The sequence below is a fragment of the Camellia sinensis genome, chromosome 14 (genome assembly GCF_055761805.1).
Source record: "Camellia sinensis isolate YWXY chromosome 14, ASM5576180v1, whole genome shotgun sequence".
NCBI lineage: Eukaryota > Viridiplantae > Streptophyta > Magnoliopsida > Ericales > Theaceae > Camellia > Camellia sinensis.
Window position 1 is genome coordinate 28,464,594 of NC_138974.1, and position 26,820 is coordinate 28,491,413.

The 26,820-nt window shown below is 38.1% G+C and overlaps 1 protein-coding gene across 2 annotated transcripts; it reads left to right on the forward strand.

Annotated features, from left to right (window-relative positions):
* On the forward strand, positions 1–26,820 carry ALB1 (ALBINA 1). Of its 2 annotated transcripts, XM_028232540.2 has the most exons (16): positions 33–426; positions 3,301–3,327; positions 11,198–11,376; positions 12,411–12,495; positions 12,575–12,891; positions 13,141–13,264; positions 21,938–22,030; positions 22,365–22,460; positions 23,023–23,157; positions 23,295–23,495; positions 23,812–23,967; positions 24,628–24,735; positions 25,370–25,504; positions 25,866–26,027; positions 26,329–26,449; positions 26,533–26,820. In XM_028232540.2, the coding sequence occupies exons 1-16, from the start codon at positions 148–150 to the stop codon at positions 26,616–26,618; spliced, it is 2,304 nt and encodes a 767-aa protein (XP_028088341.1). In that variant the 5' UTR covers positions 33–147; the 3' UTR covers positions 26,619–26,820. The 2 variants fall into 2 exon arrangements, with proteins under 2 accessions (XP_028088342.1, XP_028088341.1); XM_028232541.2 differs by lacking the exon at positions 3,301–3,327 and having other exon boundaries at positions 1–426.

Sequence of the window (26,820 nt, forward strand, 5' to 3'; positions counted from 1 at the left end):
AATTAATTGATCAAATCATACCCAAATTACATCAGAGAGCAGATCTTTCACCGGATAAAATAACAGATAAGGACTCTGGCCTCTCTCTCTCTCTCTCCCTCTCCCTCTCCATCCACTCTCTCTCAGAGACAATTCCAGTCTCCTCCAATGGCACTCTCCCCCACACCTCCAACATGTTCTTCTCTCTCTAATTTCCTCAAATCATCCCCATTTCTTCCCTCCTTCAAGCTCTACCCAATCCTCTCTTCCTCCTCCTCCTCGTTCTCCTCTTTCAATTTCAAGCCCAAACGCCTCCCCAATCGCCTCCGTGTTCGTGCCACTGCAACTCTCGAATCCAGCAATGGTGCTGTTGCTGTCGTCCCCAACAAGGACGAAACCACCTCCTACGGAAGACAATACTTCCCTTTAGCTGCCGTTGTCGGACAGGTCTCTCTCTCTCTCTTTCTCTCTGCTACTGAAGAATGTGTGGTGCATTGGTTGTTGATTTCTGCTTTCCTTCATGAAATCATTAACGGGTCACTCTATTTTTGTGGTATATAATCTTGGAATTTCTTCAATTATGGTTTGTGTAGTGGGTTGTGTTCAGATGAATTGTTTAAGTGGTGAATTGCTCTGTTGGGTGTGTGGTTGAGGACATTATGGAGCTGAGTTCTGTAAATTTTGAACTTTTTTTTTTGGGGTCATAATTTAAAAATGAGATAATGGAATGTGAACTGTAAATACAATATGGGGTGTCTTTGGTGATTTGACTGAAAGATGAAAACTACATAAACCTCTTGAACTATGATATGTTGGTTGAGAGTATGAACTTGCCTATTTGGCTGCATTAAACAGTGCTTGAAAATTTTCAACTGTGATAGACATCTCTAAAGCAGAAAAGCTTAAAATGTCGTCTAATTATATAGAACAAAGTGATTTGATAAAGGAGAAGGAAAAATAATGAATTCAATAATCGAGGGGGAAAAACCAAAAGGGATTGTGATTGTATACAAATATGGTTCGACTTCAGTAGAAACTATATTGAAATTGTTCATCTTACAATATTATTAGCCAAAGTGCATATTTTTCTTTTTCAATTGTAATTCTAGATCTTATTTGACACCTCTGTTTCTTTTAACAATCTTTAAAATAAAAAAAAAAATCTGTAAATTAAATGAGACTGTAAAATTTATATGAAAGGCTTGAATCATACATTTTCTCCGCTTGTTAGATAGTATAGATCTGAAAATTTCTTTACAGATAAAGAAATAATTCAAGAGCTTATATGGTTGAAGATATTCAGTGGGGAATTATATAGGAAAATCATTTGGTCTATACAAGGGCTATATTGTCATGTCATGCATATAAGTCAGCTTTACAGACTTTACCCTCCTAAGGTAGTTTAAGTTTCCACTGAAGGCTGGTCCTCTAGCAACTTCAGATCCAAATTGGACAGTCTAATAGGAAAATCCTGCCATTATGAGTTAATTTTTTTCTTTAAAAGTTGCTGAAGGGCATGCACCCATGTATTTGTTGAAAATAAGATTATATTGCCAAAGATATCAGAAGATATGAAAGATATCAGAATATATGGAGATCCCATGATTTGTGCATATTATGATTCTTTCATATCTTTGATTTATTTCAATTTCTTAATTGAAAGGATTTGATTGTATCTCTTACTTTATATTTATGGTATATCATGCAAATAAGAGTATTAAGTTGAGTGAATGAAAGATGTAGCTCCTAGGGTTTTGTGTGTGTGTGGATGTAGGTCAATATTGGTCAAACCACATTAAACCTTTGTATTCTTTCTTTTTCCTTTTCTGTCTCTATTATCTCTTCATATTCTATGAGAATATTAGTACATTGTATATACGTTGAGCATTTGTTAGGGATTGTAAATATATTCTCTTTTCTTTTTAGTCCTAGGGTTAAGATTGATACATAATTAGATGTATCCTTGTATTATTTTCACAAGTTGAATATACAATTCTTATTTAGAAATCATGGTATCAGAGCTTCTTTGGTTTTGATATTTGGTTCGCTCAAGATTGCCCTTTGGTTCATACCATCTATTTGTCGCTTCTATTCATCGTGACTCATTAAGTTGTTTGATTCTTTTGACTCGTTTGAGCCATTGGGGTTCATTCGTTTGATCCATCTGGTTAGGTGGTTGGTTCGAGAACCCATCTGGTTGCTTCGTCTCCTCTGTTTGAGGGCTTCACCTTTGTCGCCATCTTGGTGGGTCTTCTCTCTTCGGTTCAATTTCGGAATCGCGACATCAGACTATCGCTAGACTCGCAAGGTTAGGCCGTTTCTTTGTTGGACTTCTGGTTCTCTGCCTTAACTCGTTGGACTTTACTTCAACTTTTGGTTCTCTGGTTGGTTCACTCTACCTTAGTTTTGCTTCATGATTAAGCTCCCTCTTGCGACGGTCTGCTTTCTTTCTCTCGCTGGTTCTAGGTCAGATTGCATGACCTATTTGAGGTATTATCTCTCTTGGTTGACCTATCTCTTCTTTGGTTCGCTACTTTTGCTTTGGGGAATTGATTTGCTACTTTTGTTTTGGTGAATTATGCAACTCCTTTTCTAGTTCTGTTTGGTCATATTTGACTCATCTAGTATTGGTTTATTAGATTTTGCCCTATCAAATTTCTATTTTTTATCCTTTGACCCTTGGTTTAGCTATTTAGGGTTTATTACACTTGAACCCCTTAACTTTTTGGTTATTACGATGTCTCTGGTTTTTGATGAGTGTGCCTTCTTCCATCAAAAGGGTCATTGGAAGTATCACTGTCCCAAGAAGGGGTGTTCATCTACTCTGCAATCTCAGTCACACTTCTGAGCTCATACTCTTAAGTACTTTTCAGACTCTAGCCATTTATACTGCATTTGCTCCAGCTTCTGATCCTGATTTTGGCTTCCTTGAGTGCTCAGATTGGTCAACTTCAACATATATTTGTACCTCCCCGCCATCCCTATCTGCTTTTGCTATTTTCTTTATTTATTAAGGTTTGCTTGGGTCTTCTTCAAGTATCTCTTCATCTTCGTCTATCTGGCTTTTTGACTCTGGTGCCTCTCATCATATGACTCTTCATTTCTCCTTCAAAATTGTACTTTCCTCCCTTTCCTATTACTGTTAATATGTCTGTTGGGTCTGGTATGTCTGTTGGGTCTATCCTACCGTCTACTATGTCTGCTGCCACTATTCTATTTGTCCTTTATGTTCCTTAGTTATCTGTCAATTTATTATCTATCAGTCAGCTTGATGTCTCTAGTTTTGATGTTATCTTTTCTTTTTTTCTCTGTTCTGTGTAGGATCGAATGTCCAAGAAGCATGTGGTGGTAAGCTTGCATCTGCTTATGACTACTTCTCCGACTACTTTTTTCTCTTTTCAATTAGATTCTCTATCGTGTCCTTTTTATTTGTGGCATTCTATATTAGGGCATTTGTTTGCTAACCACTTACAGTCTTTAGCTTTGTCAGGTATATTGAGTAAAGTTTCTCCTAGTCAACTTACCGAGTGTCGGGGGTATAAACTTACCAAAATGACAACCTGATATTTTCGTACAAGTACTTTTATATCTGATATACCGTTTTCTTTAGTTCATACTGATGTCTGGAGTCCTTCTCTTGTTCTCACCAAAAGGGTTTTTGCCTACTATGTGTCATTTGTTGATGATTGCACCCGTTACATTTGGGTTTATCTTATGACTCATAAGTCTGACTTGTACCAGATATACCGTACTTTTCAGTCTATGATCACTACACAGTTTGGGTCTACTATTAAATTGTTACGGTCTGACTTAAGTGGAGAATATTTTAAAACTGAGTTTTGTGAGTATTTGGCCAATTTGGGTACCATTCACCAAACTTTCCATACTGATATACCTGCTCAAAATGGCCGAGTTGAGCGTAAAGACTGTCATCTCTTTGAGACAACTATGTCTATTCTTTTCTCTACCTCTATTCTGGCTCCATTTTGGGTTGAGGCAGTTTTTACTGTTGCTTTTCTTTTCAACCATATGCCTACTCCTTTTCTCTCTGGTTGGTCTCCTTATGAGACTCGATTTTATCAACTTTCCAATTACTCGCTCCTTCGTATTTTTAGGTTTACTTGTTTTGTCGTTCTTCCCCATACAGATCAGACCAAACTTATTGCCCGGTCTGTCCTGTGTGTCTTTTGGATTACAGTCTTACTTAAAAGGCTATCGTTGTTGCGACCCCACTTCCCGCTGCCTTTATGTCTCCCGCCATGTTGCCTTTCTGGAACATCTGTCTTATTTTTGACTTCCTCATCTCATTGCCTCGGTTTCCAAAGAGGATTTAGTTCACATTGATCCATTTCCTTCTGAGGTTCGTCCTGAGGATTACATTTCTATTGTTCTCCATGAGCTTGTTCCATCTTCTCCTCTTGCTCCCTTTCCTGTTCCCCTTCTTGCTCCTTCACCTCTTTCGATGTTAGTCTATTCTCGTCGCAATGTTGTTTCCCCACCAGTAGTCTCCTTTCCTACTGTTGCTCCTTTTGCTTCTGAAGACACTAATCCTACTGCACGCCGGTATCGTAATCATGAGCGGCATCCCCCGAACAAGTTGGGTTTTTATAATACATGTTTTTCTGCTTCCTATCGTACCTTCTTTTTTGCTCTTCATTCCTTTCTAGAACCCCAATCTTGCAAGGAGGCCTGTTAAGATCTTAATTGGGTTTGAGCTATAGAGGATGAGTTGTCTACATTACAGAAGACTCCTACTTGGGAGCTGGTTCCTTTGCCTGCTGGCAAGAATCTGGTTGGTTATAAATGAGTCTATAAAGTCTAGACTCATTCTGATGGTTCTTTTGAGCACTACAAAGCTCGCTTGGTTGCCAAAAGTTTCTCACAGGAGTATGTTATTGATTATGAGGAGACCTTTGCTTCTGTTGCTAAGATGACTACTGTCTGTACTTTGATTTCTGTTGCTACTATTCGTCATTGGTCTCTTTATCAGATGGATGTTAAGAATGCTTTTCTTAATGTCTATTTCGCTCGGAAGGTCTACATGCGTCCTCCAACTGGTCTTCCTCATTCTTCTGGACAAGTGTGTCATCTTTGTTGTGCTCTTTATGGTTTGAAACAGTCTCCCGATGCTTGGTATGACTGTTTTCAAGCAGCAATTACTCAGCTTGGGTTTCACCTTTGTGCTCACGATTCTGCTTTGTTTCTCCTCCACGCCTCTGCTGGTTTTGTTGCTCTGTTACTTTATGTGGATGATGTGATTATCATTGGTTTTGACTCTTCTGCTATCTTTGAGGTCAAGCAGCATCTCTTCCGCACTTTCGAAATTAAGGATTTGGACCCCTTGTGCTATTTTCTTGGTAGTGAGGTAGCACCTTCTCCCAAGAACTATTTTTTATCTTAGGCCAAGTATGTAAATGAGGTTATTCACCGTGTTAGTTTTATTGACACTAAGATTTCTGATATCCTAATTGAGCTTAATGTGAAGCTTAACACTATTGATGTTGTACCTCTGGATGATCCTACTTTACATCGAGAGTTAATAGGTTACTTAATTTGTTTGACAATTACTCGCCCTGATCTTGTCTAGGTTGTTCATGTGGTCAGCTAGCTCATTTTTGCTCCTCTCCAAATTGGGCTGCTTTCGTTCGGATTCTTCGCTATCTCTAGGGTACTATATTTCAGGGATTGCTATTGTCTTCTACTTCTTCCTTAGACTTGGTAGTCTATGTTGATTTTGATTAGGCTGGTGATGTCACTGATCGCAAGTCCATTTATGGCTTTTGCATGTTTTTTTATTGATTTCTTGATTTCTTGAAAGAGCAAGAAATAGATTGTTGTTGCACGTTCCACTGCTGAAGTTGAGTACCGTGCTATGGCCCATGCCGCTGCTGAGATTGTTTGGTTTCGTTTTCTCTTGTCTGATTTGGGTGTCCCTCAATCTTCTCCAACCTCTCTCTACTGTGACAACCACAACGCTATTCAGATTGCTTATAACACTGTCTTCCATGAACGGACAAAACACATTGAGATCAATTATCACTTTATCCGTCAGCATCTGCAGTTTGGCTCTATCTCGCTTCTTTTCGCCTTTTTGGCTTTGCAACTTGTTGACTTCTTCACCAAGAGTCACACTACTGCTCGGTTTCAGTTTCTTCTTGGCAAACTCTTAGTGTTTTCTGCTAAAACACTGTGAGTTTGAGCGGGGGTATGAGAATATTAGTATATCTCTATATATGGTAGTATATATTTTGTATATATGTTGAGCATTCGTGAGGGACTGTAAATATATTCTTTTTCCTTTTTTGTCTTAGGGTTAGGATTGTTATATAATTAGATGTATCCTTGTATTATTTTCACAAGTTGAATATACAATTCTTATTTAGAAATCTTACAATTCAACCTTATTGCCTTATTACAAAATTCAACTGTATTTGCATAGGAAGATCCTAACAAAAGCTCAACTCTCCCATGAATCTACAATATGAAGCGAAGAAATAGGAAACATCTTTGAGAGCCAAATGTGTAGTGTTTAAACATTAACTCTTTTGGCCCATGGCTGGCATCACTGAATCCATAGAACTCCTTTGGTTCTTCTCATTCCATATACCACATGAGACACCAAAAACCTTCCCATGCCTACTATAATTCTTTCTCTCACTAAATCCCCTTGCAAGCAACTCATTAACTCCATCACTGAGTGTGGCTTGACTCGTACAAAAAAGAAAAGAAAAGAAAAGGGAGAAAAAAAAAAAAAAGAAATAAAGAAAGAAAGAAAGAAGAAGACAATAACATGTCCTGATTCTAAACAGCTTACAATGAATTAGACGTGGTTTGGTTGTTTACCTATGAGCTCTGCACACGACCAGCACCAATTTGGAAGCATTTTTCCCTTGTGTCCCATATTTTCAACGGAAGAATATATTCAAATGTTATGAAATGGCATTGAATATTCGATTGGGATAAATACTTCTTTCCATAGGCATCTGAAAGCAATTGAGATTGGGTGAATAGGTTATGTGATGAAATTCTGATGAAACTCATGAATATGAAATTAAGAAGTATAAATTGCAGGAACTGTTAGCCTCTCAACACCAGGTTGGCAATCCGTAGTGAGAAACAGTTCTCATTGTTTGTGTGCATATCAGTATTCTTGTTTGGAGGATTTGAGATGGTGTCATGTTCATGGGGCTCACCATAATACATCTACAAACTGATAGCCTGCTTCTAGTGCAAGCTTTGAAATTGGAGGTCAAGACGGATTATATGTTTGGGGAATATTTAAAGAAATTAAGGATGTATGAAGCTTTTTTTGTCTATGTTATTGTAGTTAAAGTGGACTGTTAGAATTTCCCATCTTTACCTTCACCTACTCCACTACACACTCCACTTCACCTACCTCCACTTCACCACACACTCCACTTCACCTAACCCACTATCACCTCCACTACACCTACTCCACTACACACTCCACTTCACCACACACTCCACTTCACCTAACCCACTATCACCTCCACTACACCTACTACCACATTTTCTTCTATATATAGATTGTATAGGAATTGTAATTTATCAATCTTGTAATACATCAAGATATCCATCAATAATACAATTTATTCTCTTTCTCTCTCTATCAATATTTTTAACATGGTATCAGAGCAAGGTTAACAACCTACTCATTTTGCTTCACCGGCGGGCGGCAGCCTCGCCTTGGCCGCCCGCCGGACCTCTACCTATTCCATCTCTAAACAGTATTTTCGCTACATATAGATTTCCATCTCTAAACAGTACACTTGCTGCACATGCTCCTCCATTTACTCCCTGACTAAGAAATTCCTTATCAGTGTCCAAATAGCCGCTATGTATGGCTGCTTCTAACTGATCTTCTTCGTCTCTGACAAATTCAAGTGCTTTCACAATGTTCTTTCCCAGATTTTCAGCAACATAATCTGCTACCTTCTCAGAAACTCAACTTCCTTGAAAAGTGTTACCCGAGAAAAGCTGAGGAGACGTGGGGACATCCAATTTTCAGTTGTTGATAACCTGTCTGTTGCTTCTTCACCAGTAAGCCCCATGGATGCATCTGGTTCAAATCTTTCTGGAAAGGATAAACATCCAGAAGCTACTGGAATGGGCTTATTCTCTCCAAATTTGTTGGAATCACTTGGCAAGTCTGGTACACCACCCTTTTTATGCCCAGGATCTCAAGAACCTTCAATGGGCTCATCCCTTTTTTCTCCCTATTATTGTTGGTGCCCTCCTATGGCATCAATTTTTCAATACACAGTAAAACCTCCACAACTGCCTATGTCATTCACTGAATCACTATCTTTACCTCCACTTTCTTCTTTACTACCAGCTACAAGGTCTTCTAGTGTGTTGACACCAATATCACCTCTTAATGTGTCTGATCTCCCCCCTCTGGATTTTCCTACTTTGCTGCCTGAGCCACTGGTCAGGTTGCCACTATCTAGATCAAGTTCACCCCAGATCCTACCATTCACACCTCTAATGTGTGACCCTATTGTTCATATTCCAGTCATTGATGTTTGTTCCTCAGGCCAGTCTATCCCAGTTGGTGGTCTTGCTTACTATGTCACTGCACCATCAAACTTGGCAGACATGGCAGCCAATCCCTTTCATGCTCTCTTCTATTTAGAGTTCATGCTGTCAGCCTGTGCACTGTTCTCAAAAAACTTGGATTGAGGTTTCTGGATCTTCTGCTAAAGATGTGGCCAAGCAACTTAAGGAGCAACAATTTTTCTGTTGATTTTTCTGCATTACCACACCTACCATTCGAGTTTGCACAACACCCATATTTTATTCATCTCAGGGATCAACCCCGATCACATTGTTACACAAAAAAAAAAAAAAAAAAAAAAAAAAAAAAAAAAAAAAAAAAAACAAACAAACAAACAAAACAACCACATCCACTGGCGGATTTTTTTCTTCTCTACTCTGCAGCCGGTCTCTTCTTCTTGCCTCCGTCTTGGGCGGCCCTTGACGGTGCTGCCTCCGTGTTTCCCACTCCACTGGGCATGATCACTACTCCCTGCTCCTCCACTGCAGCATATGGTGGACCTCCAAATCGGAACATCACGGTGGCCTTCCGCTTCAGCTCCTTATTTTCTGCTTTCAGCACACTTATCTCTGCTCGCGCATCCTTATACATGCGTTGGAGCAGAGCCAGTTGGGCGTTTAAATGCTGCACCTCATTTGTCCTACTCTGCAGCCGGTTTGACAAATTTGTGACCGCCGTCATGGTTTCCACGCATGACTTCAGAGTATATTGATTAGCCTCAATATCAGTTTGCACCGCCATTTTTTACTCCACCGACCGCATCGGAAAGTTCAATGGAGCAAAACCAGAGGTGTTTGGTTGAGGTTCACTGGCCACCGCACCAGTTATATCTCTTGTGGGCTCGTTCAGTTCTGGAAAGAGCGTGAGCAGGTTCTGGGTAGCTGGACGGGAAGAAGAGGCCATGTTTTTGGGTTGCTAAGTGTTTCAGCGAAATAGCAATTTCAGACTGGTAATGTTCGGAAGGGTTGGTGACAGAATGGCAACAAAGTGTTCCACAGTTTCTCTCTCCGCAGAGGCAGAGTTTTTTCAGCGAAGGGTTGGTTTCAGAGGTTTCAGAATGGTATGCCTCAGCCTCAGCCTTCGTCTTGGTTAAATAGCCGAGGCAGCCACGCGTATCGCGCGCCTCTTGCCGCCCGACAAACTGGCACGCCTTTTCATGGCACATCTTTTGACAAAGTGGACACGCCTTTTGATGGCACGCCTTTTGATGGCACGCCTTTTGATGAATTGGGCACGCCTTTTGATGGCACGCCTTTTTGACAAAATTGGGCACACCTTTTGAGGGTGCAACTTTACAAGGGTCCGACAAGACTCTGTAAACTGTCCCGACATTGATTCCGGTTAGCTCCTTTATGGGTCCGACAAGACTCTGTAAACTGTCCCGACATTGATTCCGGTTAGCTCCTTTATGGGTCCGACAAGACTCTGTAAACTGTCCCGACATTGATTCCGGTTAGTTTCTACAAGGGTCCAGCAAGACTCCGTAAACTGTCACAACATTGTCTTCTACAACGGTCCGACATGACCCCATAAACTGTCTTCTACAACGGTCCGACATGACCCCGTAAACTGTCTGCTACAACGGTCCGACACGACCATACAGTGTCACCTATCCTTTTTTATTTTTATGTATTTTCTTGTTTTGTTACTCTCTCCAAACTCAAGTTGGTTAGTTTCTCTCCTCCTTGAGTTTGCGGGGGGCTGTTAGAATTTCCCATCTTTACCTTCACCTACTCCACTACACACTCCACTTCACCTACCTCCACTTCACCACACACTCCACTTCACCTAACCCACTATCACCTCCACTACACCTACTCCACTACACACTCCACTTCACCACACACTCCACTTCACCTAACCCACTATCACCTCCACTACACCTACTACCACATTTTCTTCTATATATAGATTGTATAGGAATTGTAATTTATCAATCTTGTAATACATCAAGATATCCATCAATAATACAATTTATTCTCTTTCTCTCTCTATCAATATTTTTAACATGGACAGACAATATGTAAAAGCTGCTTATGTGCTGGCGAAAGCTGCTTCTTTAAGAGGTGGCTGATTTTGTACTGATCTTTTTATAGTGTTATTTATTTGTGGTTTTTCCTCAAAAATTTAAAGCCTGGTATTTTGATTGTTATATCAGGGAAAACATTTTATGTTGATTCACCCTGAGCAAATTAAATAATGAATTTGCTATTTCAATTTGGGAAACTGATCTAGATTCATGCTTCTGAGTTCAATAAATTAAGTTATATTTTCCAATGGGACATGTCACTGTAAAGTTTAGATATGAGGAATTATCTTTATATTGTCCTCGTCAAATTTAGGGAAACTTTTTATATAAGGGAAGAATTCAAACATCCAAGACCATGAAAAAAAACATGGGAAACCAAGAGGAATGTATTGGTGTGTTGTTAGCCTTTCATAAGAAATCCTGCTTAGGTTAGATTTCACCTACTTCTTGAGACTGCTAGTGTATGAATTCTATTGTATTTCCCACCTTTGTTCATACTTTTTATTTGTTCTCTGTTTGATTTGTTAACAATACATTGATATGTAAAGCTGTTTCAAGAAATAAAAAAATATTGCCAACCCTATTATCTGAAAAATTAACTCCTTTTATAGGATGCTATCAAAACAGCTCTTCTGCTTGGGGCCATTGACCGTGAGATTGGAGGTATTGCAATCTCGGGAAAGCGAGGAACAGCCAAAACAGTGATGGCACGTGGGTTGCATGCTATTCTGCCACCTATTGAAGTAGTTGTTGGTTCAATTGCTAATGTTGATCCAGCCTGCCCGGAAGAGTAAGGTTACTGAATTCAGCTTCTTCCATATGATGTGGATAGTAAATGTTCTGTGTTTATGATGAAATATGATTACAATTTATGGTACTAGTTTGATAGCGAACTGGAATTTTGAAATTGTCATGGACTTGAGGCGACTGGAAAGTTATTCCTTCGTCAATTGTATTTTTGTGCTTGAAATAGTTTTGTATTCATTCATATTGTAATTGATGCTGATGTGATGACAAGCAATATATTGTGATATTTTATTTTAAACGAAATTTATTGTAATTTGTGTGTATTTTTATACATGGCCCAACATCTAACTGAAACTGGTGGCATCATAATTGAAACTCTGAACTTGCTTGACATGATTGTTACCTCTTTCTTCATTTCTGATTTCTCATTGACTAAAATTCTAATTCTTTTTCTATTAATTCAACCCAACATCTAAGTCATCAGTAGTTGTTGCACTCACTGAGTTATACAATTATGCACTACAATACAGACGTTAGAAGTCGTCATTTTTGGGGACCTGTACACTAAGAAAGCAGAGGGTGATTTTTATGTCTTTGATGTCAAGATTCCTTTCATCTATTGAAAGATTTGAATTGAAGAGTTATTTTTATTTTCCTTCTAATGATATTTTGTGCTTTGAACGTGTTCAATACTTATAACAATAAAAAAAACACATTCACATGGACAAACCAAAATGCATGAAGGGTTAAACGCAAGGGAGAGTGTTGACAAATAAATAAGTTGCACCTCTCTCTAACAAGTTATGCTTCTAGATGAGTTGTAGTTAACAATTAACATGGTACTAGGGCAGGTAGAGGTGTAACTTGTTTATTTGTCACTAGCACTCCCCCTCACTTGTGGCCCCTGGTGTGCTGGCTATCCACATGGACATGTTTTGCTTGTGGTTGAAACTTATAACAGAGATGGTGTGTTCACAACAAAAGTTTTTAGCTGAGTTGATTGTAACAATTAACAGAACTATCGTGTGCAATCATTCCTTTCAAAATACTTAATTTTTTTATTTTAATTCTTTGAAGGTGGGAAGATGGATTGGCTAATAAAGTGGAACACGACCCTGCTGGTAATGTCAAGACTCTGATAGTCAGATCTCCTTTTGTCCAGGTAATTTTTGTGCTAGAATCCTTCCATATTCATGTTGTTTCCTTCTTTTACTCAATTCCCAGTTCAATTTGTGCTTCAGATTCCACTTGGTGTCACTGAAGATAGACTTATTGGTTCTGTTGATGTTGAGGAGTCTGTGAAATCTGGAACAACTGTTTTCCAGCCTGGCCTTCTTGCTGAAGCTCATAGAGGAGTTCTATACGTTGATGAGATTAATCTGTTAGATGAGGGCATTAGTAATTTGCTTCTCAATGTGTTGACTGAGGGAGTTAATATCGTGGAAAGAGAAGGGATCAGCTTTCGACATCCATGCAAGCCACTTTTGATTGCTACTTATAACCCAGAAGAGGGTGCTGTACGGGAACATTTGCTGGATCGGATTGCAATCAATTTGAGGTACACATTTTGATCAGCATATAGAATTTTAATATGAAGATTTTTGCAATCTTATTTGTTCTGTAGTTGTGCAATCAATAGACAGGTCTGAAAATCTTAATTTGCCTAACAGCTATTTGTGTATCTAGTTTGCAAAATATGCCATACATGTCTTGTGATTTTTACACCTTTGCACACATCTTATTATCACTGTGTTGATACTTTCACTTCTTATTCACTCTTACTACTAATTACATTGTTCTTCTGCAGTGCAGATCTTCCAATGAGTTTTGAAGATCGTGTTGCAGCTGTTGAAATTGCAACACAGTTTCAGGAACATAGTAATGAAGTTTTTAAAATGGTTGAGGAGGGAACAGACTATGCAAAGACTCAGGTAAATATTTAGCAAGGTGATTTGATCGATTAGGATAGCATGTTGTAGATTTCTATAATGTTAAAATACACATCATAAGTTGTGTCATGACAAGAGGAAGGTCTTTCTATATATAGGTTAGGGTTGAATGAGAAAGGCTGCTAAACCTCAAAAGAGCTATGCAGGAATATAAGCAGACCTTTAAGGTAGAAAAATTTAGTGAAACCATAAGGAATAGATGACAAAGGATCTGTGGAGGACTTTTATCTCACTTCTTGGTCAAGATTGAAATGTCACCCTTTCAGCAAAGTGTATTTATTTGTTTATTTGACTTGTGTATTTAATTTTATTGTCGAAGACTCTAGAATCACATCACACCACAGGAGTTTAAGCTTTCAAGTTTCAAGTAGAGGTGTATCCTTGAAATCTTATGTTCTATAATTCTGTAACAAAGATTTGGCCAGATAGATTGTTCTACTATCACCATTGTTCTAATCTAATTTCAACTTCTAAATAAAATGTAAATCTTGCTAAGTTTAAGACTTGATTGCTTAAGTATTTATCAAAAAAAAAAAAAAAAAGAAGACTTGATTGCTTAAGTTGACCAAATAAAAAACATCAAGTTGTTGGGGTTAGAGGCTGCTTAAAAGATAAGGTTTTGTGGCATACCATGTTGTTGTTTATTTTAGTTGATATTTGGTTGCTCATGATGGTCTGTGTTGGAGATAATATTATATTGTCAAAAATATTAGAAGATATCATAATATATGGAGATCTTGCGATTTGTTCTTATTATAATTTTTGTATCTTTGATTTATTTCAATTCCTTAACTAAAGGGATTTGATTGTATCTCTCACTCTATATATATGGTGTATCATGTAAATAAGAGTATTAAGTTGAGTGAATGAAAGATGTAGCCCTTTAGGACTTTGTGTATGGATGTATGCCAATATTGGCCGAACCACGTTAAACCTTTGTGTTCTTGCTTTTCTCTTTTTTGTCTCTATTATCTCTTTATGTTCAACCTTATTGTCTTATTACAAAATTCAACTTGATTTCAGAGCCTACCAAACGCTAGGCTTGTTTCTCTTTAGAATGCTTTCTTGCTCCATCTTTTTTTTTTTTTTTTTTTGTTATCAAGGCGTTTTTCCATTTTTCTTAAGTTGGCCAATAGTTTGCTGATGTGGTAAGCAAACTTTGTGATTTTTACTTGTTTTGGGGCTACTAGTGTGTTCGGTAGCATTCTTCTGTGATATGCCAAGTTTTCTGGCTACTTCTCTACCCTTTTAGGGTCCCTATGCTGATGTGGTAAGCATATATTTGGTTCTTTTTTGTTTTTGGGCCACTAGTGTGTTCGGTAACATTCTTTGTGGGATGCCATTTTGTTGGCCTTTCTGTTTGTGGTGATTTGTTGTTGCTTTAGCCTTGTTCCTTTTTCTCTCTCGGTTGGTTTCTCTTGCTGCCATCGTGATTGATTCCATGCATGTTTCTCCATTGCAAGATAGTGATCCCTTGCCCATGTTCTTTGAAGTTGTCATTTAGTGGAGTGATTACAATTGTTTTTTCCGGCAACTTCATTGTAGTTGTTTGTAATAATCATCATATTTTGGAGTTCAAGTTGGACACTTCACTTTAACCTTTCCGCATTCCAACTTGAGGGGGAGTGTTGGAGATAATATTATATTCTCAAAGATATTAAAAGATATAGAAGATATCATAATATATGGAGATTCCATGATTTGTTCTTATTATGATTTTTTGTATCTTTGATTTATTTCAATTCCTTAACTGAAGGGATTTGATTGTATCTTCCACTATATATATGGAGTATCATGTAAGCAAGAGAATTAAGTTGAGTGAATGAAAGATGTAGCCTTTTAGGGCTTTGTGTGTGTGGATGTAGGCCGATATTGGCCAAACCACGTCAAATCTTTGTATTCTTACTTTTCTCTTTTCTGTCTCTATTATCTCTCTATATTCAACATTATTGTCTTATTACAAAATTCAACTGTTTGGGTGGTGAACTATCCATATCATTCTTACATGGCTGGAGAACATTATTTCTTAAGTTTTGCAATTATTGTTAGACTCATGGGATACTAATGAATTAATTACATTTGCAAGATTTGAAGTTATGTAATTTACTGCCAATCAATAAGAATAAAGGAGATGTCCAAAATTGCAACAACTATAGAGGAATCAAGCTAATGTTTCATATAATGAAAGTGTGGGAGAGGGTGATGGAATGCCGATTGCGAGATATAACAGAAGTGTCAGAGAATCAATTTGGATTTATGCCTGGCAGGTCAACAATGGAAGCGATCTATCTTTTGAGAAGAGTAATAGAAAAGTATAGAGAAAAGAAAAGAGACATTCATATGATGTTTATCGATCTTGAGAAAGCATATGATAGAGTCCCCTGGGATATAATATGATGGGTGTTAGAGAACAAAGGGGTGACAAAATGTTACATTGATGTGGTTAGGGACATGTATGAAGGGGTGATGACTACTATTAGATTGCCTATTGGAGAGACAAATGAATTTCCTATCACTGTAGGGTTACATCAATGATCTACTTTAAGTTCTTATCTTTTTGCTTTAGTTATGGATGAGTTGACGAGAAATATTCAGGATGGCGTGCCATGGTGTATGTTTTTTGCAGACGATATCTTGTTAGTGGATGAGACTAGAGAAAGAGTTAACACAAAGTTGGAGATTTGGAGAAAAGCTCTTGAATCTAAAGGATTCCGGATAAGCAGAATTACGACAGAGTACATGGAGTGTAAATTTAGTAACAGTAACAATGAAAGCAGAAGAAAAGTGAAGATTGAGAACCAAGAACTGCCTAAGAGTGAACATTTTCGTTATTTAGGATTGATTATCACAACAACGGAGGAGATTGATGTGGATGTGGCCCATAGGATTAAGGCGGGATGGTGTAAGTGGAGAAGTGCGTCTGGGGTACTGTGCGATAAACAAATACCCACTAGACTAAAAGGTAAGTTCTATAGAACGATTATTAGACCAGCGATGTTGTATGGGACGGAGTGTTGGGCAATCAAGAAACAACATGTAGATAAGATGAGTGTTGCTGAGATGAGAATGTTAAGGTGGATGTGTGACAAGACTAGACAAGACAGAATTAAGAATGAGTGTATTTGGGAATGGGTAAGAGTAGCACCGATAGAAGATAAGTTGAGAGAGAATCGATTGAGATGGTTTGGTCATATTCAACGAAGACCAAAAGAGGCAGTAGTGAAGAGATGCGATGTTGTAACGATAGATGGAAGTGTTAGGGGACGGGGTAGGCCTAGATTAACGTTGGCTAGCGTTATAAATAGAGATATGGATCTACTTAATTTGACTAATGAATTGGCTTTTGATAGGGCAGCGTAGAGAATAAGGATTCATATAGCCGACCCCATTTGATGGGACTTAAAGGCTTGGTTTGGTTTGGTTGGTTTGGTTTAATAGTCTTCATTTCTTTGGTTGTTGGAATTATTCTCTTAATCAACGCTAGTAAATTTTACCTTTCCTTTGCAAGCGTGCATGCAGGACTCCTTATTAATGGAAATTTTCTGGAGAATCATGTTAATGAATGCACGATCTTCTAAGAATGGAAAATATGATGTTGCTGACTGCTTGCTAGTTATTTTGTTGGGTTTCCAGAAATTTCTAATTCAAATGTTTTTCTCAGTTTTCATCTCTTGTTGGTGGCAAGTCGCTAGATGTTTGGTAAAAATTACTATTATTCCCCCTAAAATCTCAGTCCCTATGAAATCTTACAATCAGATCACTTTGTTTGGCTTGCATGGTTTAGGCAAGTTTCAAAAAGGTCTCGTGCAAGACAGGATTGTGGTATGTTTTGTTGCTTGTAATTTGAACCCCAGAGATTTATAAAACCACTGTGATTTTAATGATCTGTGAAGGAAGACTATATATGCGAGCAAGCTGCAAGGTCCTTGATTTCAATATTTTTGTGGTAGTTCTCTAGTCATTTATGATTCATGAGTATCATCAATCGATAATCATCAATCCATAGCCTTCTAGTTCAGCGATTTATCTGAACTGTGAACAATTGACTTTTCTCTAAAATCATTATGACACAACTTTTGGGGGATAGGGAGATGGTTTTCTTGGTAGATATTTATTGTGCTTCTGAAACCTGATAGTTAGAGCTATTTACATATTCTTTCTTTTAAGTCTACCATACTCTCCAGCGCCCGCCTGCCCCGGGGGGGGGGGGGGGGGGGGGGGGTTGAGTGTTGCTACTTTGCCTGTTTTATGACCTGGAGCAATGACAAGTGCTATATATTGTTGAATTTAGGAAATAACAATATTGTAATTATAGTAGTGTGTATAAAATTCGTGATTGTGTAAGTCACAGATTTAGTGCCCTATAATTTCATTTCCTATTTTGTAACACTGTTTTATTATATATACATGGCTCTACCTCATTCATAGATAAGCCAAAACATCTTTTCATTCTTTTTGGTATCAAAGCCAAAGCATAGAAACCCTAGTTCGCTGCCCAGCCACTGTCAGCACCTCTGCACCACTGCCCAGCCACTGTTACATCTTCTTTCTTCCTCCTTGAGGGCTGACAGTCCCTCTCAAACCCTTTATTTCACTCGACAGCTCCACCCAGCCAGCCTAGACCCCTTGAAACCACTTACCCAACCCTTTACACCCCTCAGCAGGCTGCCCTATTGCTGCTGAGGGCCTTGTTGGCTGCCGACAGGGTATTTCCTGGCTGTAGGTGCTTCGGCAGCTGTTCTAGGGCAGTTCAGTCCCTGTTTTTTTTCTCCTTTCTAGGGTGTAGTGCTAATGTATTAAGCACTTTTTTGACTTTTTTATTCATTGGGTTATTGGATTTGTTCGGTAGTATTTACTTGGTAAGCCGTTGAGTTTTTCCGGCTTCGTGTGGTGTTTTTTATTCAGACTGTGTTGTTGTGTTGCTGCATGTTCTTCAACCTAGCCCTCCTCCGGTGTTATCTGATCAGATGGCTCTTGCTACAAAGTCTGGTTCTCGGGGTTCTACTGGTCCAGTTACTTGTCATCATCACGGTGTTTCTGGGTCTCTTGTTATTCCTAATTTACAGGAGTTACAGACTCAGATTGGTTAGCTTCAAGCTCAACTTTGATCCCTAACCACTAGTTCTCATGGCTCATCATCTTCCACTGCTGCCACCCTTGTTACAAGTATTTCTACTACTTTCCATGTTTGGTCTGCTAGTCCCTCATAAGTCCTAGATTCTGGGGCTGATAATCATATGAGGGTGAGTTTTCTTTTCTTTCATCTCCAGTCCTACTACTGGTTTGTCTTGCTAATGGTTTTTCCTCCTCTGTTCATCATAAGGGTGTAGTGTCTTTGTCACCCGATATTACTCTGTCTTCTGTGTTGCATGTTTCTAATTTCACCAATAATCTCTTATTTGTTAGTCAGCTTGCCAAAACCTATAATTGTGTTGTCATCTTCTTTTCCTCTTCTTGTCTTTTATGGTACCCAAGTTCGAAGAGAATTTTGGCAGGGGCTATCAGCGTGATGGGCTTTACTACTTTGGGGATCCACCGAACAAACCGTCTCTTTCTATTTTACCTAGTTTTCAGGCGTTTATTTTGCCTGCTTCTATGTCTTGTGTTTTTAATATTCTGATGTTACAATTATGGCATGCACATATGGGTCAAGTCAATTTTTTCCTTTATTACATCAAGTTTGCAAAGATTCTACATTTCATTGTGTGGTTTGTGAGTTGTCCAAACATACTTGTACTAGATATATCCCTCATATTACCTGTGCCCCCAGTGCTTTTGATCTTATCCATTTCGATATTTGGGGTCCTTCTCCTGTGACTGTTTTTTCTAATCATAGATATTCTATGACTTTTATTGATGATCACACTCGGTGTACTTGAATTTATCTTCTTTGCTGTATGTTTGGCGTGTTTCCTATTTTTGTTTAGTTTTTGCAAATGGTTAAAACTTAGTTTTATACAGTTGTTCAGAATATCCATTCTGATAATGGTGGGGAATACAATTCCAATGAATTTTGTTCCCATCTTAATCAGACTGGTATTCTTCAACAACTTACTTGTCCTCGGACCCCTGAGCAAAATGGTGCTGCTGAACGCAAAAACTGTGGGCATTTCTAAGTCGTATTGGCATATGGTTGTCTTTACTGTTATCAATCTTATTAATAGGACATCTAGTCGTGTGTTGCATGGTCTCACCCTGTTTCATGTCCTTATGCCCAACACCACTTTATTTCCTCTCCTACCACGTGTCTTTGGGTGTACCTGTTTCATCCAAAATCAGAGTCTCACTCGCACTAAGTTAGATGACAAATCTATTTGTTGTGTCTTCTTTGGGTACTCTTCCATGTCCAAAGGATATAGGTGTTATGATCCCATGTCTCGCCACTTTCACTAAACTTTGCATGTTCCTTTTTGTGAGGATCTTTCTTTCTTTGGTATTAACCCTCCTTTACAGGCTTCTACTCCCATTACTTCCAGTGTTCGCCCGGTGCCCATTTTGGGCAACGTTAATGAGGTTGTTCCCCTTTCTCCTTCTCTATCTTTGCCTCTTTCCCCCCCCCCCCTCCCTTTCATTGCAGGGATACTCTTGTCGCCCACGCTCTTAGCTGCCCTCTGCCGCCTCTTCGATCTCTGGGTCAGGTATCTCTTCTCCTTTAACTACATCTCCTCTACCTCCTCGTCATAATCCCCCTCGGGATCGACATCTTCCAAACCATTGGGATTATTTGAGTATTACTAATCATCCTATTTCCCTGTATCTTTCATATGACAGGGTCTTAGATTCATATCGTTCTTTCATTGGCAAACTTGAGTCCGAGTCCATTCCTCGGTCTGTGTCAGAGGCCCTTCAGAATCCAAAATGGGTAGAGACTATAGAGGCTGAGATGGCAGCTTCAGGGCAGAATCATACCTGGATCTGGTTCCTTTACCTTCTGGCGAGAGTATTGTGAATAGCAAATGGCTATTCACTATTAAATGCTTAGCTAATGGCTCCATTGACCGTTACAAAGCCTGTTTGGTGGCTAAGGGCTTCACCCAGGTTCTTGGCAAGGATTTTGGAGCTATTTTTGCACTTGTTACCAAGCTTACCTCTATTAGTCTTCTCATCTCCCTTGCCTTATCCTATTCTTGGCCTCTTCATCAGCTTGATGTCAAGACTGTCTTTTTTCATGGGCATCTTGTTGAGACGATTTATATAGCACCTCCTCTAGGTTTTCGGGCTAAGGGGGAGTATTCGGGGAAAGTGCGTCGATTGTGCAAGTCTTTATACGACTTCAAACAGTCTCCACGAGCTTGGTTTAGTCGTTTTAGTTCTATCATCATCTCCATGGGTTTGTTCAGTGCCACTTATACCATACTTAGTTCATTCGTCGTAATTCAGCAGGTCAGTGTATAGTATTGTTGGTTTATGTGGATGATATTATTTTCACCCGTGATGATTTTGTAGGCATTGATCAAGTAAAAAGGGATTTGAGACACACATTTGATATTAAGGATTTGGGAAGTCTCAAGCATTTTCTAGGGATTGAGGTGGCTCGCTCACGGTAAGGGATTTCTTTGTCTCAAAGGAAGTACACTCTTGACCTTTTTTAGGATAGTAGTATATTAGGGTGTAAACCTACTTCTACTCCTATGGATCTTAATGTTAAGCTCGCATCAGAATCTGGCAAGTTGTTAGAGCACCCAAGCATGTATCGGTTTCTTGTTGGGCATCTCATTTATTTGACCAACGCTATACCTGACTTGACATTTGCGATTAGTGTTATTTGCGATTAGTGTTGTTAGTCAATTCATGTATGCACCACGTACAGAACATCTTGATGCGGTTCATCACATTTTGAGATATTTGAAGATCTCTCCTGGCTTGGGATTATTCTTCACAGCTGATCCTCAATTTGGACTCTCCTGTTTCATTGATGCTAACTATGCTAGGTCTAGAACTGATAGGCATTCTACTTCTGACTTCTGTACTTTCTATGGTGATCATCTTATATCATGGAAAAGTAAGAAGCAAGCAGTTGTTTTTAGGTCTTCTGCAGAAGCCGAGTATCAGGCTATGGCACAGGGAACATGTGAGATTCTATGGCTTCGTTCTATTCTGGCAGAGTTGGGATTTGGGGAGATTGCTCCTGCCCCTTTGTTTTGTGACAACAAGTATGCTATTATGCTATTTTTTAATTCTATTCGACATGAGCGTACTAAGCATACAGAGGTTGATATACATTTCATTCGAGAAAAGGTTCAGGCTGGTATTGTAAGTTTATCCTTTGTTTGTTCTTCTCAGCAATTAGCAGACATGTTCACCAAGTCTGTAGGCCCGACATTACTCCAGTCATCCATTGGCAAGTTACGTTTGTTGAATATCTTCACACCAACTTGAGGGGAGTGTTGAATTTAGGAAATAACAATATTGTAATTATAGTAGTGTGTATAAAATCCGTGATTGTGCAAATCACAGATTTAGTGCCTTTATAGTTTTGTTTCCTATTTTGTAATATTGTTTCATTATATACATGGCTCTACCTCATTCATGAGTAATCCAAAACATCTTTTTCATTCTTTTTATATTTCCCACGCTGTGGTGTGGGTTCAAGTCACAGAAATCAGCCTCTTTGAGTTATTTAATTACTGATTTTTATTTCTTCATACCTTGTAGATTATATTGGCTAGAGAGTATTTGAATGACGTTACTATCAGCAGGGAGCAATTGAAGTATCTTGTTTTGGAAGCACTTCGAGGTGGTTGCCAGGTTCTTATTTATGGAACCCTTCCTTAGTTTTTGTTAAAAGTTTATATGGTTTCTATCTATTTATTTGATTCACAAATATCTTGTGTTTATAGTATTGCAAAATAAAGACATCTGTTTATTAAAGAAGCAAACAATAGTTAGGTATATGTTATTGTTACATATAACAGAGATTGAAAACCACCCACCACTACAACTTTGACATTTATGTTGTATCATATGCCTTATTGCATACCATTTAATTTATCCGAGATCGTACTAATGGATGCAGTATCTGATAATATTATTGAAAAGATACTCCTGATGTTAAATTTTTGCATACATCTGTTCATGACAGGGACATAGAGCTGAGCTATATGCTGCCCGTGTTGCCAAATGCTTAGCTGCTTTAGAAGGACGTGAAAAAGTCAGTGTGGATGACCTGAAGAAAGCAGTTAAGTTATTCTTTCTTTTTCTTGTAAATAAATTTTGGTTAGATATGTGTAATTCCTTCAATCCTTTAGATCTGTCCAAAACTTGTTTTGGCCAATAAATCTCCCATGTCATCTTATCATTATGATGATAAACAAATTGAAGTAGATGTGATTTCTTTGGACAGCAATGCATTTTAGTGGACATGGTGCAAAGTTTGAAGTTCAACCTCTGGTTAAACTTTGATCATCTGTAAGACTGTAAGTGGAATTTGTCCACAGAAATTTTGAAGCTGAAATCCCAAGTTTATTAACCTTTTTATGGGAGTGTGCTATGAGTTTCCAAAATGGAATAAACTCCAAGCATATCCATAGGCTATTGGAATCTGAAAAATGAACACGAACTCTTGTTAATACTGGTGAACTTCTACAGCTCTTTCGATGAGTTATCTACCGTTCATTGATTCAAAGATAGTACTTGTATTTTTGTTGTAATGGGTTTAGTTTGAGACTTATAAATCATAAATGGCTTCTTTTGAGCAGTCAAACATAATATTCCTCTTCTGAAAATTTTATTTGATGCAGGTTGAACTTGTTATCCTTCCTCGTTCAATCATCAATGAAAATCCCCCTGAACAGCAAAACCAGCAGCCTCCACCTCCACCACCCCCTCAACAAAATCAAGATTCTGCTGAGCAGAATGAAGAGGAAGATCAAGAGGTTTATATAGCTCAAAACTTATCAACTTCCTCTTGTCATACTCCCTGATTGATTTCTCAGCTATCATCTTTTATTACAGAAAAAAATTCTCTGGTGAATCATGTGTGCTTATAATGGAAGGTTCACTTTGTAAGCAGGATGAAAATGATGAAGAGAATGAGCAACAACGGGATCAACTACCTGAGGAGTTTATCTTTGATGCAGAAGGGGGTCTGGTGGATGAGAAACTTCTCTTCTTTGCACAACAAGCACAGAGACGCCGAGGAAAGGCTGGGAGGGCAAAGAATGTAATATTTTCGGAGGATAGAGGCCGATATATTAAACCAATGCTTCCGAAGGTAAGTTCCCCATCTTCGCTTCTCTCAACGTTAGAGAAGAAAATGGAAATTTAGAGGGGAAAAAAAGAAGAGAATCTTTGATATGGATCATCTGCCCTTTCTGAACTTGTGTTTTGCTGATACTTTTAGAAACCAAAAGAAATAGCATAGAAATTAACAGAAATGCATGGTTTCATTCTCAGTTGGCCATTCTTGAATTTGTTAAGTTAATTGATGGATTTCTTTGAGAATTTCAAGAATCTAGAACTGTGTTTTCTTGGGAAAAGTTTATTTCTGCACTTTCTCTGCCCTGACCAAGTTGCACAATCTTAATCAGGGTCCTGTAAAGAGATTAGCTGTTGATGCAACTCTTAGGGCAGCTGCACCATATCAGAAGTTGCGAAGGGAGAAGGATACTCAAAAGAATAGGAAAGTGTATGTAGAGAAAACGGACATGAGGGCTAAAAGAATGGCACGAAAAGCAGGAGCACTGGTACCATAGTACTCAAATTTCTTTTTCAAATTTTCCTGTTCATTGTGTTATCAAATTTATAGAGTGTTTTCACAGTTCTATTTTGTATTTTTTTTCCCCTGTAGTATATCTTAAATGGATTTTTGTAAAAATCTTTTTAACAATTTATTTTTTTTTTATTTATTTTATTTTTTTTTAAAAAAAAATGAGCTATGGGATTTGCTACTAATTACCACACTAGGAAAGACTTTCTGATTTTTCTGTTTAGCATGTAGTCACTTACTTATCTGAAAACCATCCGAGAGGTGAGGGTGGGGGTGGGGGTGGGTTTGTGAAATGTAATGGAAATATGTCAATGATTATCTGACAATTTCATAAATTACGAGTGAAATCCATTTAACTTCTTGGAAATTTTCTAAATTCAAAATGGAGTGCAATCACTTTAAATTTTTTCCAAAACCCTGAAACTGCTTTTGTTGATGGTTGATTTCACCCTAGAATATACAGTTTAACTTGGGTTGATCATGGCTACCTCTGATCCAACTTCCGAGGGGTTCACCCTAGAATGTCCAGTTTAACTTGGGGGTATTGGTGGGCTCACAGGGCTTGTGTCCGAGTTGTGAGAAAACAACTTGTGAACTTTAGGATTAATTTTATTTCTGGGATTTTTGTCCATGGCAGGTAATATTTGTGGTCGACGCTAGTGGAAGCATGGCATTGAACCGTATGCAGAATGCAAAAGGCGCTGCTCTTAAATTACTGGCAGAGAGTTATACAAGCAGAGATCAGGTGCGTTTAAAGACATTAATAACATTGACTGTTCAAGGTGAAAATATCGTTTTACTATTTCACTGGTTACTTCTATAGTTAATTCAACGGTAAATTTTAATTTCGGTATAGTACTCCTCATTTTTCCTCCCAGTTGCATGCTGTTTTCAGCATTCCAGTTAAACGATAAGCTTATGGAGGAATTATGCATGAATGTCTCACATAAGAGGTTATTTCTTATGACAAACAATGGTCTTGAGGTGCAATTGCCATGCCTGTTTATTCTGAAGATGGGTTTAAATGAAATCCCATTTGTACTGCTTATTTGTAGAAATTGTCAAAATTTGTACAAGACATTCTTGATCATATGCTGATGACCTGGTGCATGCCTCTTTCTATTGAAAAGATCATACGGTGGAAGTTTCAATGTTGGAAACGGAAGACATGATTCGCAGGCCTTTTGTCCAAGCCCACATTTACTCATTTGTCACTTTCATTTCTGTTAAGCTTATATCAGGGTCACAAGTTTTATCATAATAGTGACGGAGTATTGTTTTTAAATATACTGTTTAAGGTCACATTTATTAATTTTTGTCAAGTCTTTTATTCCTTTATGACTACCTATCTGATTTAGTTTGCTGTTAACCTAAACTAGGTTTCGATCATTCCTTTTCGTGGAGATTCTGCAGAAGTTCTGCTGCCACCTTCCAGGTCAATTGCAATGGCAAGAAAACGTCTTGAGAGACTTCCTTGTGGAGGAGGTTCCCCCCTAGCTCACGGTCTTACCACGGTATGCAAGTTCATCTAAATCTTATAATTGCTAGGGTCTTGGCTAAAATGTCAGAAGCATATAAATTACCTGAAATATATGAGATTATTTCAATTTGTATTGACTGATCTGTTGTGTAATATTTGATTCGTGTATTTCATGAAGATATGTATATCTCTGCCTGAGCTATTTGAAAATAATCTGTTTTCTAGTTTTTAGTGTGAATGCATTGCTTTCTTCCCTTTCCTTTGTTGGATTTCTATTTGAACCACTTCCATCTGCATCTTGATTCTCAGCTCTTAAAACAATCAAACAAACCTGAAATTTGTAACTACGATTGTCGACATTGTCTCTAACATTTGTATTAACCTGAATTCCTTAGGCTGTCAGGGTTGGGCTAAATGCGGAGAAGAGTGGTGACGTTGGACGAATAATGATTGTTGCAATAACTGATGGTCGAGCCAACATATCATTGAAAAGATCCACTGATCCTGAAGCTACTGCTGCTTCTGATGCTCCTAGGCCTTCTACTCAAGAATTGAAGGTAAATTTATGCACCAAAAAATAAAAATAAAAAATAAAAAGGCAGCACAATCACAGCATTGCAGGGCTTGATAATACGCGGGCTTCTTCAGGTACAAATGCTAAAAGCTAAATATTATCACAATCAGATGGTATTACATGCCTTTTCAAATAAATTTCACCATCAAAGAAATAGGGTAAAAATTTGAAGTGTGAATGTCACAATAATTAATGGATCTTCTCTCTCCCAAAAACACATTAAGGTGTATTAATTGGGCGTTGCTTTTTTTTTTTTTTTTTTTCTGTTGTATTGTCTTTTGAAGGATGAGATTCTTGAAGTTGCTGGGAAAATATACAAAGCAGGGATGTCTCTTCTTGTCATTGACACGGAAAATAAGTTCGTCTCCACAGGCTTTGCCAAAGAGATTGCGAGAGTTGCTCAAGGTTTGATTGCTTGGAATGCCCTTTGATGTTCTATTATGAGTTTCTCATGTCTAACTATTTTTCTGCAAAACTTTGTTTTTTAGGAAAATATTACTATCTGCCAAATGCTTCAGATGCTGTTATATCTGCTACGACAAAGGATGCTTTGTCAGCTTTGAAGAACTCTTGATTTTGAATTTTAATAGCTAGCTCCAAAATTCGAGAGAAACTAAGCGGCTAAAATTATGTGTATTGTTCATTTTGTTTATTTTTTTGTTTTGTTTTGTTTTTGTTTTTTTTTTTTGGGGGGGGGGGGGGTCAAGTGTATAATTCATTACAAATGTGTATCTTCAACTTTGTAATAAATAACGATAGTTCTAGTTTCCAGTGTC